This window comes from Besnoitia besnoiti, chromosome III (genome assembly GCF_002563875.1).
Source record: "Besnoitia besnoiti strain Bb-Ger1 chromosome III, whole genome shotgun sequence".
NCBI lineage: Eukaryota > Apicomplexa > Conoidasida > Eucoccidiorida > Sarcocystidae > Besnoitia > Besnoitia besnoiti.
The window spans coordinates 1443107-1457371 of NC_042358.1; the positions used below are offsets into that span (position 1 = coordinate 1443107).

A 14265-nucleotide genomic window follows, 5' to 3' on the forward strand; every position below is an offset into this window, starting at 1 on the left:
AGCCCAAAGATTTGCAGTTTCGCGAAGGCCAGGGCGACCCACTCGCCGCGCCTGCGCGTCTGGCTCACTGGAAAGAAGCGAAGTCGCTGTTAAGCAACACTCAGAGAGAGAGAGACGACACGCGACACTCGGGCGGCGAAAAGCGAGGCGCAGAGTTGCGCCGACTTCAGGGCGAGGAGAACTCGCCGCGGAGTCGAAGCGCAGAAAAGACGAGAGACCCCCCGGCCCGGTGGCTGGCGCACCGTAGGCGCGGCAGCTCTTCAGAGTCCGCGAATGCAGCACACGAAATCCTGAAGGCAGCGGTCGCAGAGCACAGCAGGAGCCTGACGGGCCAAGAGAGGAAGGAATGAAACGCCTGCTGGCGCTGCATCGAGACAAAGAGGAGAAGGACTGGAAGAGAGAGGGGAAACTCCAGGCACGAGAAGGACAGGTCGACAATCTCGAGGAACTACCGGCAACGTGCGCTCTCTGGTCTTTCGAGTTCCCTTCAGCGAGCGTTGTCGCTTGCTCTAGTCTGCGCCGCGCGGCTTTCCGCTTGTTTAACACAAGACGCAGCGTCTCGGCTCCCTGTGTTTCCCCTTGCTTTCCTCGGTCTCTCTTCCGTGCCCCCTCTCTCGTCCTCTGCGCAGCGCGGTCCTCTTCCCTTCGCGTCCTCACCTCGAAGGAAAACTCGCCGTCTCCATCGACGTCGCCCGCGCGGAGCAGCTCGGCGACCTGCTCGGCGCCTTCGCAGAAAGAAGACAGAGAAAGAGACACGCTGGCTGCCCGGACGTCCGCCCTCGCTTAGAGTACACGCCTGCGCGGCTGCTCGCGAAAACCACTCAGCCGCGCCTGCCGACCCGCCCCGCGAGGCAAGCAGGCCAACAAATCCGTATGCTTCAGCGAGAAAGACAGACACAGAGAGACGCAGCAGACACCGGGCGAGATGCGACCCATACCACTGCGCATACGAGCACAGCCAGTGGAGGGCGGTCCTCGCGGAGTAGCTGAAACTCTGGAGCTGCAGACAGAGAGCTACGGGAAGCCCACGTTTGTGTGCTTCACTGCTTGTCGCCGCTCAAAAGAGAGCGTGCGACATCACCCTATGCTTCTCGAGTTCTAGCCGAGGCTGGTCGGCTCGCCTTCCTCATCGTGGGCCTTACACTCAGGAGGGCAGTGCGGCGAAGAGGCGTCTTCGGTCTCACTCCATCCCAGCGCTTGCTGAACCTCGCTCACACTCAGGCGGCCGTCGCCGTTGCGATCCAGTTTGTGGAAGGCCGCTCTACGAAGAGACACTCAAGGAAGAAAACGCGGAAAAGCTAGAGTCAACCGAAGGCGAGAAAAAACAGCCAGAAACAGCCGAGCAGTTTCTAGTACCATTAGTGAACTCTTTTGGTCTGATCCTAAGTACGCAGTGAGCTAACTAGATACAAGGAACTTGACGGATCGCAGGGGGCGAAGCCGGCAAGACGCAACGAAGCATGAAGATGCGAATTGAAAAATTCGCTCAGACGGAGCCAAAGGTGCGCACAGGAGTGTCGTGCCAAGCCAAATACTGAAGTCAGAGACGAGCCCGATGGGACGCCGACCAGAGGCAAGGCATCACACTGCTGCGATGCGCAGCGGCGCGCGACAGACTCGTTCGGAGTCTCGCTCTCTCTCCCCGGCGGACGAAGGTCACTTCCTTCGCGGGCGAATCCGCTCCTGTCTCTGTTAGAAGCGGGGATGCCCCACCCGTCATAACGAAGCATCCTGGCAGAAAGCAGGCGAAACGGCCGTGCGTGAGTGTGCTGCAGTAACACCGCATCCCAGAATCCTCTCTTGCGTCTGTGGAGGACTCGGCGGCCCGTAGGGTGTGGGGTCGTGCCTCCAACAACTCCGAGGGCTGCGAGGCTCTCACTTGAGCACGTCCTGCCGGGCGAAGATCCGTTCATCTGCAGAGGCGGTGAGAAACTCGGAGAGATCCAGCACGCCGTCGTCGTTCGTGTCGCAGTCCCGTATGCACGCCTCCACGAAGGCCTTCGCGTCTCCTTCGTCGCGCCACACCGCCAGGAGAAGGCGGCGTCGCTGTCGCCTCCGCAGCTGCAGCGGCGAGGCGTCCACGAGGCCTTCGAGGCCCTCTGCCGAGCTGTCGGGCTGCTCAGAGTTTCTCTTCTGTGAGGGCCTCGGTCCACAGACTCTGTCCTGTTCTTCGCCCTCCCTCGCGTGCGCCTTCTGCACGCCTCCCGAGCCGCCGAGGCCTTCAGCGTCTCCGTCAGCGTCTCGGCCCGCCGCGCCTCCACTGCCGCTGCTACCGCCGCCCGCGGCTTGCGTCGTGGGGCATCGCGGCAAGGACGAAGTGGAAGAAGGGCCTGCCCTCTCTTCTGATTCCTCGGTTTTCCGCAAACACCGAGGCCCTCGCTGCCTCGAGTTGTTGTGTCGAAGCTGCGGCGCGGCGCGACTCTGCCCTTCGCATTCCTGGCTCGCGCCCAGAATCGAGACGCGCGTCTTGTGTGGAGCCTGGGCGCCGCCCGGCGGCGCGCTGCGGCAGACTACGAGGAACTCCCGCTGGCGCCGAATCACCGCCTCGGCCGCGCGAACATCGCGCGCCTCTTCTTCCAGGCGTTTGTCGCGGAGCTTCGTAAAATTTGTCGCCTCGCGCTTGCGCGCCCCGTCTATCCTCCACTTGAGACGCAGCAGAAGGGCCAGATGGCGCAGGCCCTGGAAGAGCTCTTCAGGCGTCAGCTGGCCGTCGCCGTCGCGGTCGAGAAGCATGAAGAGGCCCTCGAGTCTCTGCAGCTGCTCCAGTGCGCAGTCGCTCCTCTCGATCTCTTCGGCAGAGCATACCGACGCGCCGGGGCTGGCTCGCGACTTGATGGGGACTCTCCCTCCTGCTTCCCTGCCTGCCGTCTGGGGGCGAAGCGACTCTGCGGCCGCCGCCTCCGACGCGCCAGCGAGGGCGCCGGCAACCCCTGACGGGCTCGCGGGTCCGGCGCCTTGCGCTCCGCCAGCCAGGGAGCTGTGCGGAGCGGGTGGAGCCCTGCGGGCGCCGAGGCGCACGCCGGAGGCCGCAAGGGCGAGAGCCACTGGGCGCGAGGAGAGCGAAGAGGAGGCGGAGAGATGAAGCGCATTGTAGACGTTGGCGAACTCGCCCCGCGCGATTTGAATCACCGTGGAGGAGAACTTCTTCTGCAGCACAGTTTTTCGCGCGTAGGTCAGCCAGCGCTCCAGCAGAATCGGCGCGAGGGGGCAGAATGGGAAAAGCCGCACGTCGTATGGAGTCAGGAAGCAGATTTGGCCGCACTGGGGGGAGCTCGCGGACGATGGGGAGAGCACAGCAGCCGATGCAGAAAGGCGCGAAGACGACGCAAGTGGCGGAAGCCGGGCTGGCGAACACGAGGCGCGCGCGACAGCGGAGGAGGGGCCCAGTGCGGGGAAAGAGGCGTTGGAATGGGCAGCGCGAGAAGAAAGGAAATCAGAGGCGAGGACGCGCGGTGTGTGCTCGCGCGACTCGTGACCTGCGCCTTCAAGGCCCTCCGGCGCAGGGCGTCGGGTTGCGGCACACGCAAGATGGGGAGACGAAGGCGACGAGGGCGGAAGGTGGATATGGGGTATAGGCGAGCAGAGGAGGAAGTTCAGTTCGCGCTCCTCCTGTCGTCGCCTGAGGCGCTCTTCATCAATCCGTCGCGTCTCTGCCTCGCAGAGCGACCATCTCCGGTCTCCCTCCCGCCTCTCGGCTTCGCCCCTGACGATCGCGTCCCCTGCCCCGTCGGTCCCCGCCCGCGGAGACAGCGGCCCACACGTGGCGCAGTCTTGGGGCCGAGAGGAGACAGTAAAGCCGCGAGCGGAGAGCACAGACGCAAACGGATGCTCAGGTAAGCTTTCGCGTGTGGCCGTGGAAGCCATCGCGTCACGTTGAGACCCCTGCGTCTCTCGCCCCCCCCTCCCCGAAGCAGTCGGCGAAGACCCTGTCCCGGCGTCGGCTGGTTGCCAGCTGCTCTGATCCAGATACACGCCTCCGCCGAGGGCCATCAGGGTCGCCGCCGCGGCTTGGGCTCCAAGTCGCGCCGCGGGCGGATGGGGTCCCACGCACCCGCGGGCGCCCAGGGCTCCGTACGCCGGGCTGCAGGGGCCTTCCACGAACGTCACGTCTGGCTTTCTCCTCTCAGCTTCGCTCTCCGCGCCGGTCTCACCGGCGCCTTGGGCGCCTGTGGCCAAGTCCCCCGCCACGGCGACCGCGGCTGTCAGCAGGGGTCTTCGAGCCCCACCGGCCCGCGGGCCAGGCGCAGCCCCTCCGCGTTCGGCTCCAGGTCGGCCGTGGGGGGTGTCTCGCAGGCCTTCCCCTCGCACGCCTGCAGCGCCTCCTCCGATTGCATCCGGCGCGACGAAGGCTTGTTTCCCTGCAGCTTTCTGCGCAGCGATTGCAGCTGCTGTGCGCGTGCGCGGACTGTAGACCAGCGCCGTGTTGTGATGGCTGCTGGCGTCTTGGAGCGCCGGTGGCGCGTCGTGGGGGAGGAAAGAGGGCGGCGCCTGCATCTCGCCGAGAGGATAAAACGGTGCGGTCGGCTGAAGAAATGGAGCAGTTGTGACAGTCGGCAGGGGGGCTGTCGTGGCGCTCGAGGTGCTGCTGCAGCTGCTGGCGCTGTCGAAGCGAGCCCGTCTGTTCCCAGACGCCTTGGCGCCTTTTTCCTCCCTTATTGCGCTCGGAGACGGATTTGCGTCGCTGGTGCCGGCGGGCGCCAGCCTCTCCTCGCCGCCCCACGACGAGGCTGTCGAACACGCGGAGACAGAGGAGGCGTTGGAGGTCGTCGGGTGAAACACAGGCGGCACGGAGACAGCGGGAAAGGAGAAGACGGGGGACAGCGGCAGCGGCTGGCAAGAATCCCTGGCTTCTTCCTCGCCGTCGTCGCCGCCGTCTGAAGATGTCTTTGTCGCATCGCCTCCGTTCTCTTGTCCAGAGTCCGAACTGCTGTCGGAGCTGTCGCCGTCGTTCTCCTTTTCCAGCGTCTCATCACCGTCGTCGGCCGCGTTCTCGCTTAATCGGCGAAATCGGTTTTCCACTTCTTTCCTAGCTGCCTCCGCATCCGTGCGCTTCGTTTCAACGTCGGTTTCCTCCTCCCGGTGTGTTTTGAGTTCTTTCCTTCCCTCCTCTTCTTTGTGTGCCTCCCCCACTTCCCCGTCCCCCCTGTCTCTCTGTGCCGCCGCTGCTTCACCCCCGGCCGCCGCCTTCTCTTCGCGTTTGCGTCCAGCCTCCACCCCGCGATGGTCCTCTGACAGCTTCTCGCCGCTCGGCAGCTGCCGATGAAGCAACGCCCACTGCCGCTGCGCGGGTCCCCGACACCAGCAGACGTAGGCAGTCGTGAGGGCGACGCTGTCGCCACCGTCGCCCAGCTCGTTGGCGAGATCTTCCAGGACGAGTTGCCATTGGTGCTGAGCTAGATTGGCTTCCGCGACCTCGCGCACGCCGCCCACAAGCACGTGGCGCCCTCCGGCTACCCCCCGCGGCCGCCTCTGCACACGCTCCGCGGCGGACAGCGCGAGCGCAGGCGCCGAGGCGGCAGACGACCCCGGTAGGGGGGGCTGCGCCCGCAAGGCGACAGCTGAGGGAATGGAGGCTGAGAGCGGTCCTGCGGCGGAGACACGCAAGCCGATGAGGCTGCGGACGACGAGAAAAATAGAGGCAAGGTGCCTGCGGTGGAGGCGACGGACGCCTCGAGAGACAACCCCCTGGACGAAGACTGAAGCCGCCCCAAGCGCTCAAGGAGAGCTACAGCTTGCGTCGGGTTGATGTTGAGCTCCGCTCTCTTTTTCGACTTGCGCTTGGTCTTCCCGTGTCTGGCCTTGCCGCCGTTCTGAGTCTCTTGGGCTGCCGAAGAGCGGCGGGGCTCGCCTCTTTCTGCTTCTTTCTCTTGCGCTGAAGCGATCGAGTCCAGAAGATGCGCTGCTGACGCGCAGGGCGGAAGCGCCTGTCGATGTGCGTTGAAGGCCGCGACGGACGCAGATATGGGTTTTTTGTCGCCGTTTTCCTCAGAGTCCAGCCCAAGGCTCGCGTCGTCGCTGTCTCCTGGTCGGTGAGCCACGGCTGGCCTCGCCCTTCCTGCGTCGCCGAAGAACGAGCGATCTTCCCTCAGGCTCTCCTCCCCGCCCTGCCTCGACGCGCCGCCGCCGCGAACGCCTGTGGCGGAAGGCGAGGTCAGAGGCGACGCCGAGGGAAAGGACGAGGATTTGCTCTCCTGCGCCGGGACTTCGTCTTGATTCGATGGCGGGGGAGCCTCACGGAAGCAAGAGAAGTTTGAGGCGCAGAGCGCAGAGAGAGAGAGACTCCCCTCCAGCGGGGGCTGCAGAGCCCCTCCAGGGGTATAGGCGCCCGCAAGGCCCAGAGGCGAAGAGGCCGCAGCGCCTGTTTCCGGCGGGCTAACGGGCGCGAGCGACGAGGAGGCGGCGGCGCTGCCCTCTTTTCGGGAGAGGATCGCTGCGCCACGTGAGTCGCCGCAATAAGCGCCTCGGCTAGCCGCGCGAATCCACGTCGCTCTGCGGCTGCGTCGCGCGGCGCTGCAGTCCGCGCAAGAGGCGCGTACGTCTGTCTCAGACCGGCACCGCCGAAGCCACGCAGGGAACGCAGAGGACACAGACGCCGCACGCAGCGGAGGCTGCGCGAGGCCGCTGGCGACCGCGTCTGGCGCGGCCTCTGCAGGCCCAGGGCCGCATGCTGTCCGCGACGGCGAGCCGACCGCAGACGCGCCGCAGCCAGAGGAGCAGTCCGAGCCTGGCGTTTTGTCCGCTTGCACGCCAGAGTCGCCCCTGTCTCTGCCTGGGCGCTCGTCGGGCGCCAGGGACGGGAGCCCGCCGCCCCGCGGCAAGGCGAGAGTTCGCCAGGACGCCGAGCGGAGGAGGGGTGCAGAGGCCCACGAAGGCGCAGGCTCGAGGAAGAACGACGGCCGTCGCAGGTCCTGCCCCAGCAGGCTAGGGAACGCGTGGAGAGGCAGCGGAATCGTGTGGGGAAGGAAGACGTGAAAGAAGGGGTGTCGCAGCGCCTCCCCGGGAAGCAGCCGGCTCGTCGGAGGAACCGTGAGCAGGCGGCAGATCAAGTCCTTCGCGACCGACGAGATGGGTTTCCAAACGTTGCCTGCGAAGGACGGCGAGGAGTGAAGCATCTGCGCACGCGACAGGCGACACGCGGCACGCATGAGAGCAAACACCCCGCGCCCAGAGGACCAGAAACCCAGCGGAGTCGAAAAACCAAACAAAAAAAGAAACACGGGGACAGGACACGCAAGGCTAACCCAACAACGCATCGTAGGGGGCGCGCACAGAGACGGCGCTGCTGCGCCACGGATGCGTAGTTTGAGACGAGACAGAGCGCGACTCTGGGATGGATGGACGCAGCTGAAGGGATGGACGCAGCTGAAGGGATGGACGCAGCTGAGAGGAGTCTCTCTGGTGTATTATATACGTAGAGCTACAATTGCGAGTGCATGGACGCATCGCACGCTGATTCGATTGTCCTGTTGCAGTTTGCTCTTGCCTCCTGTTTTCCCTCGGCAAGCCCTAAGACGTGGATGCTCACTCGGTGAAGCACGTCGGCGTCAGATCGCCCATCGAACGGCAGGTCGCCGCTCAGGAGAAGGTAGAGCAGGACGCCACAGCTCCATGAATCCGCGAATCTTCCGTCGTATCCAAATTTGCAGTCCAGCGGCTTGGCGCCGGCCTGCCGCGTCCCATCAGCGCCCTCTGTCGATTTCTTTTCTCGTCTAGCGTCGCGCTCAGCACCTTCCCCCGCCGCCCCAGCTCCGACCGCGTCGCCGTCTCCGCCCTCTCTGCATGGCACTTCCGCGGCCGCCTCTTGAGAAGGCGCCCGAAGCAAGCGCGGCGGCGAATACATCGACAGGTCTCGCACAGACATCGAGAGAATCTCTGGCGCCGCAAAGTGCAGCGTGCCCACGATCGAGTGCAGCGGCCGCACGAGTCGATGGCGACTGCAGGACTTGCCTCTGCGGTCTTCTCTCTCGACGGCCTCGCTGCTTTGCGCGGGAGAAAACTGAGGAAGCGCGGAAGCGCAGGCGGAGCCGCAGGTCGGCGAAGGCGCGCTGTGCGAAGACGCGGCGCCGGAGGGAAGATGAGACGAAGAAGGCGCAGAGAAGGAAGAAGCAGAGCCGGGCGGAGGCGGTGCGTTGAGAGAGGAAGCTTCACGGAGGCTTGGAATCCGATGCTTTCTGCGCTCCTGGTTCAGTTGGAGGCAGCGGAGCGCCTCGCCGACGGATCTGCAGACCCATGGCGAGTGCATCTCTTCGCGGTCGTCGCCAGTCTGGCTGCGCCCCCTCGATTCAGCCTCTTTCTGCATCTCGCGTGCTTGCTCCTTTCTGCTAGATCCTCGTTCTGTGCTTTCCTCGCTTGCGCGCCCTCCTTGTTCGCGTCTATCTGCCGTGGCTGTCTCTGCGTGCCTCGTCTCCAGGCTCCGCTCTTCCGTCCCCCCGCTCTGTGCCCCCGAGATTCGCGCGGCATTGGAGAGCGACTCCATTTCAGGGTCTCCCTCGCCCGTCTCGAGCGCGTCCTGTCGAGTGCCTTCAGCAGCAGGCCTTGAGGCCGCCGCCGCGGAAGGCGACGGCGTGCAGAGGGCGGACGGAGGCCCGTGCCTCTCCCGACCGCGGTCGGAGGGGGCGCGGCGTTCCGCATCCCGGCGACGGCGTTGCGTCCGCGGCGGCAACTCGTCCGCGTCGTAGAGGAAACTCCTGGAGAGGCCAAAGTCAATCAACTTCAGTTTGAAAGAATTCGGATGCGTCAGCAGGAAGTTCTCAGGCTTGATGTCGCTAAACGAAAGGACACACAGGCCGCGAGGATCGCATGCAAGTCATTTGCCCGAGAACTACCCTCGCAGCCCTCCACGAGCTTCTGGCTGCGGCGGCTTCAGCCGCTTCGAGGCGCCTCCTCTACACAGACAACGCGCGTGAAGTTCGCAAGTGTTGGACGAAAGCGAGGACGAGACATCCGCCACCGTTGCGAAGCATCCGCGAAAAGTAACTTCCACTATCAACTGGCAAGTCTCCCTCGCACGTCTCTCACAGCACGCAGACGCGGTGGAACCTCAGAAGCGCAACTGCGGAGGACTGCACGCGCGGAGCATCCCCCGCAGCTCTCAGTGATTCGGTTTGAGTGAACACATCGGATCACTGACTTCAACGTTCCTTAGTGTTCGTGAAAGGGTATAGGCTGAAAACAGGGCCGGCTTCACTTGGACTGAGGAGTCAAGCAGGCACCACCCACGCCTGCGCCGGAGTCGCGCCCTCCTTCTCTGCGAGCCTCTCGAACGCGCGGCCGCGGGGCACGGCGAGTGGGTCGGATGGGCAGCGAGGCACAGACAAGTCCGACAGCGTCGAAGAGGTGGCTGGTGTTTCCTACCGGTGAGCAATCTCCTTGCAGTGACAGTAGTGAACGGCCGAGAAGATCTGGTGCATGAGGACGGCTGCGCCGAGCTCGTCGAAGGGCGCGCGCGGAGGCCGCCTGGGCGTCGGCGCCGCGCCTCCCCAAGCCGACGGGGGGGTCGCGGAATACGCAAACGGCGACGAGGTGGGCGCGGGGCCCCCCACCGCACTCATGCGCTGCAGAATCGCGTCATACAGGTCCCCACCTCGGCAGAGTTCCATGACCTGAAAGCGCGCCGGCAGAGCGTCGAAGACACGAAACGAACCCCGTGAGTCCGGCCTACGCAGGCACGTAACGAGACTCATGGAAAGTCCACTGAGCTGGCAACAACGCCGCTCGCAGGAGAGGCAAAAAAGAAGGGAGAGAAAAGAGAAGAGTGGAGAAGAGAGAAGGAACGAGGCAGGAGACCAGCGAGGAGGGAGTTGCGGGGCGGCGTGAGGTGGTCGGCGGAAGCAGAGACGCAGCCAAACATGATGGGCGGCATAGGCATGCATCGACTCCGACAGGGCGCGGACAGCCGGAGACGGTCCAGGGGGTGCAGTTCCCCCAGGCATGAGCACGCATGCAACAGGCACAAATACACACGTCTACACATGTGTTTGGCGAGTTCGCAAGCTGCCCAAACTATGGTGCATATACGGGCTTGGGGTCGCATTTGCGGTCAAACTCGCGTGGCGTAGACGCGCTAGCCGCACTTCACTGATCTCTAGAGCCTACAATGTAGACGTAGGAGTAGTCCTCAAAGCACTCGTAGACTTTGATGATGTTCGGATGGTCCAAGCGCTGCAGCAGCAACACCTCGTCTTCTGCGTGCTCCACAGCTTTTGCCGACCTGCGCCAGGACACAGACGAGGTCAGAGAAGGACCTGAGGGACGGAAACCGGCCGAGGCGGCAGCCAGGGCGCACAAGCGGACGCGACAGACGACCCTACGAGGCTGACGATGAAATCCGCGGAAACCAACACTGCCAAACTCTCCTTTCCGCGCAAACACAACAGACAGGCGTCAGCAAAAAGGGTAGTACACAATCAAGAAGACGCGCGGCTTCATCTCGTAGGAGGTGAGTGAGACCGCCGGAAAACCACGCCGAGCAGAATCTCCGAGGCCCGGTGCCTCTGTCGCAACTGTGACGCTTCCGCGTTCTTAGCGACGCAACGGGTGAGCCGCGGGTGCGCCAGCTGCGTCTTTAAAGGGGGGCGTCGAGGTAAACGGCACAGGAGGTTCAGAGAAGACGCGCATGGATGCTGCCGACCGAAAGCTAGAATCACCGAGAGAGGTCTGCGCGCTGTATAACGCCAAGTATGTTCACAGCTCCGGAGTAAGGAGCCGTGTCTGATAATCGGTCGGTGTCTCGGGGGTCGCTCACCTCTTGGAGATTCGTTTGACGGCGCGGTGGAGTCCCGACGCGCGTTCGACGGCGATGAACACGTCGCCCCAAGTCCCTGATCCAACCAGCTGCTTCATCACGTAGTGACTGAGGATGCTGACGCCGTGGCGAAGCACCTGTGGCACACATCGCACGCCGGAGGCCAGTCACAATCGGCTGTCTGCGTCAAGGCTCACATCGCCGGATGCCTCTTCTCACCGGCGTGCCGCTAAGGCCGTCGCATACTCACGGTTGTCCTCGCAGCGCTTTCTCTTCAGTTTTTGCCGCGCCCGCCGGCGAGCAGGCGCGGACGGAGTCGAGTGCCCTGCCGAGCGCTGTGTGGTGCTGGTGAGCTCACAGGCGTGGAGCCTGGAGCTCCAGCGCTAGTCTATGTCTCTAACAGATACTTTACCTACAACTGTACGAAACTAACAGACCTGCAGGCGAAAAAACCCGAGAGGGTATCCGCCCCCGTCCAGAACCTGACCGCACGCGAGCGGGTGTCTAAGCGCACCCGTTTGTGAACAGGCCTCTCGACCTCGGAGTCAGCAGATACGCTCCAGAGGCACTAAGAGATGCACTCGCATACACCCCTCCCCCCAGACTTATCCACAGGACTCCGTCCATGCGGACTCTGGCCCAAGGGTACGGAGGCGGCGCCGCTGCTGTCTTGGCTTCTCGTGTACGATCCGCGTTCAGCTCACCTCGTCTGCATGCTTGAAATGTGTGCGTCGCCACGTTGTGTTACTGCCAGAGACAGTAGAATCAGGTCTTTCTCGGCTGGAGGCGACCCCGGCGCGCATGCCACCGAGAGCGCCGTCAGCTCCTGTCCTGCTGAAAGCGCCCTTGCCCTCCTCGTGTCCTTCTTGTGTATGTGCCCGCGGAGCGCCGGTTCCATCTAAGCCCGGATGCGGAGTCGCCTCGTGTGCAGGAGCGTTTTCCGCAGACAGAGAGGGCGGATCCCCTGCGTTTTTTGGCCTCTCCTGGCCTTTGGGCTCAACGTCTCTGGCCTCGCCTGCGCGTTCTTCTTCCTCTGATTTGAGCTGGAGCCTATCAGACTGTCGACAGTCCACCCGCCTTTCCTCGCTTTCCTTCGCGTCTTCTCTCTCCGTTGCATCCGTCTCAGCCGCCCCAGCTGCGCACCCCTCCTCGCGCGCATTGCGCGTGGGCGTTTCTTCGCTATTCGTCTCCTCCACGCCTTCTTGCCGCAGAACGGCTTCGCCTGCGGTGACATCGCTTCTCGTCTCTCCTTCGGCGAGCGCTTCGCTCTGCCGAAGCGAAGCGGCCGGCGCCTGAGACACAGCGGGCGTCAGCTTCCGCCTCGGGGGCGCGGCTCCAAAAGCGCTGGGAGACAGTGTTCCAACGCGCGCGGGGCCTCGCCTAGTCTTTCCAGCGAGCAGAGGACGCGGCGACGGAGGCAGGGTGCCTTCTCTGAGCGCCGAGTTGAGCTGCGAATGGAGAAGACGGAGTTCCTCTTCGTGGTGAACCAGGTGCTGTCTCTGCCTCTTCAACTCGGCCGTTACGCGTTTTCTCTCGGCGTCGAGTTCCTCGTGGACCTGGCTAGCCAGTTCCTCTCTCAGTCTCTGCTTCTCCGCCAGAAGCTGCGCCACACACTCGTGAGTTCGCGGCTCCTCCAGCGTCTGTCCTTCAGCGCTCGGGGGGCGCAGGACCGGCCACGCGCTCGCTTGCGAAGCGTGGTGCGCAGTCTGCACATCTCTCGCGGGGGGCGCGCCGGCTGCAGAAGCGCTCACTGCGGGAGAGGACGCAGGACACGAGCGCGAAGAGGGAGACGATGCAGAAGGCGCCTGATAACACGGGCACTCGCGGTGGGCGCACATGCGGTTGATTAGAGACGCTGTGAGCGCTGCGGTGGCGACTGCTGCCTGGGCTTCACCTTTGGCCGTCTGCGTCGCCTGCAGCGCGGCGCTGTGGGAGGCGGCTAGTGCGTAGGAGAGCGCCGATGCATCATCGGCACTCCTCAAGCAGAGAGAGGCAGGCGCGGAGGAAGATTCAGGGCATGCGCCAGCGAAAGACGATGAAGCGTCCGTCGCGCATGCAGTCGGCGCGAGCCGAGATACCAGGGACGCGCCCTCCGCCTCGCGGCTCCTCATGGTTTACACTCACATCACTCGATGAACGGGCAAGCGCAACGGAGTCCACCTCGAAGTACGAAGCACGAGGAAGCACGACAAAGACATGAAAAATCTGTGACATGAGAAGGCGGCTGCCTGCGTGAAAGCGCCGTCGGAAAGCCACATGAAACCCCTTCCCGGGTGAGCAAAGTAGCACACGACGAGGCGGACGCTGCGGAAGAGTGCAGTCAGATTGAACAGTGTCAAAAGCGCCAAGTCGCAAAACTATCAGATACCGGACAGGAAGACAAAGTGAAAGAAGGCCCAGGCGGCTGTCGCAGCCAGACGGATGGCGCAGCCCACTGAGATCAGAAAGAGGCTTCTAATCTTAGTCTAGTTCGGAGTGAAATTGTGCCAAGCACCCAGCCCTGCGGCTTCCGCATCAGGTGTGAAAGTGAGCGGACGGAAAACGGCATCCAGGTCCAAAAACATGACCTGCTTGACTTCAGACGGCACACCGATCTGATTCCCCGGATTTTGTTTCTGCGGATAATTTCTCGTCACGGCGCATAAAAAGAGTCAGCAGCCCCTTTTTTATACCCCACCAGAGTGCGACGTCGGGGTGACTCAGGGAGGCCGCCGGAGAGCCCTGGTGGGCAGGTCACAGAGAGGACCGCAGAAAGGAGCTCCTGATTGAGAAGGGAGCTGCAAAAGTATGTGTACCATTCTGTCTTTGGCCAGAAGTGACGACGTTTGCACTGCGCACGTCGCAGTCTCTGAAACGCGTCGTCAGAGTGGCTCCTGTCGCTGGTTCTATTCACCGTGTGTTCAGAACGGAAAATTCCCTCTGAAGAAAATCCCGTAACTTCGTGGCAGGCTCCTCCTTTGCACCGCCATGTCCTCTCTCATGCGCCCGCTGTCCAGTATCTTTGCCGCATCCTCCTGCAGCAGTATCGCGGCGGACCCCGAGCGACATTTACCACAAGCACTTGCTCGGTAGGGACTTTTTCAGTCCTCGGTGGACAGAGGCGTTCGCGTCAATACGCACGTGACCCTCCCATCGACGGCGTCAGCAGAGAAATCGCCACGCGTGTCCTTCCAAGCGAACGCACACTTGATGGATGTGCTCGGGGAGCGCAGGTGCGACGAGGGAGCGCTTGCTGTAATTTTGAACAGCAGGAACGGCAAACGAGCGTGCCTAAGAAGAGCGAAAAGCCAAGGGCGGGTAGAAAGATGACAGGTTGTCGGTAAAATTAAAAAGTCCACGGTTTCCGCCGTCCAGCGGTGGTGTGGCAGTCCCGTCGAGCTGCCCGTCTTGGGTGTGTGTGGACGAGCAATGTCTCGAAGACGAGCTCTCATCGAGAGCTTGACAAGCTTTGTTGAGTCAAATGCAGGCTGTGCACTCAAAAGTCAAGGAAGGCAATTTCTCAGCCATAGTAAGATGTCCTG

At 63.3% G+C, this 14265-nt stretch overlaps 1 protein-coding gene across 1 annotated transcript; it reads right to left on the reverse strand.

The window, feature by feature from the left end:
* Positions 1-1098: 1098 nt before the first annotated feature.
* Positions 1099-12855, reverse strand: BESB_045160 (uncharacterized protein; the record flags this gene model as incomplete). Its single annotated transcript, XM_029362967.1, has 8 exons — positions 1099-1261; positions 1880-5614; positions 5683-7112; positions 7526-8765; positions 9355-9602; positions 10096-10210; positions 10745-10881; positions 11449-12855. The coding sequence occupies 8 exons, from the start codon at positions 12853-12855 to the stop codon at positions 1099-1101; spliced, it is 8475 nt and encodes a 2824-aa protein (XP_029220333.1).
* Between the last annotated feature and the right edge of the window lie 1410 nt (positions 12856-14265).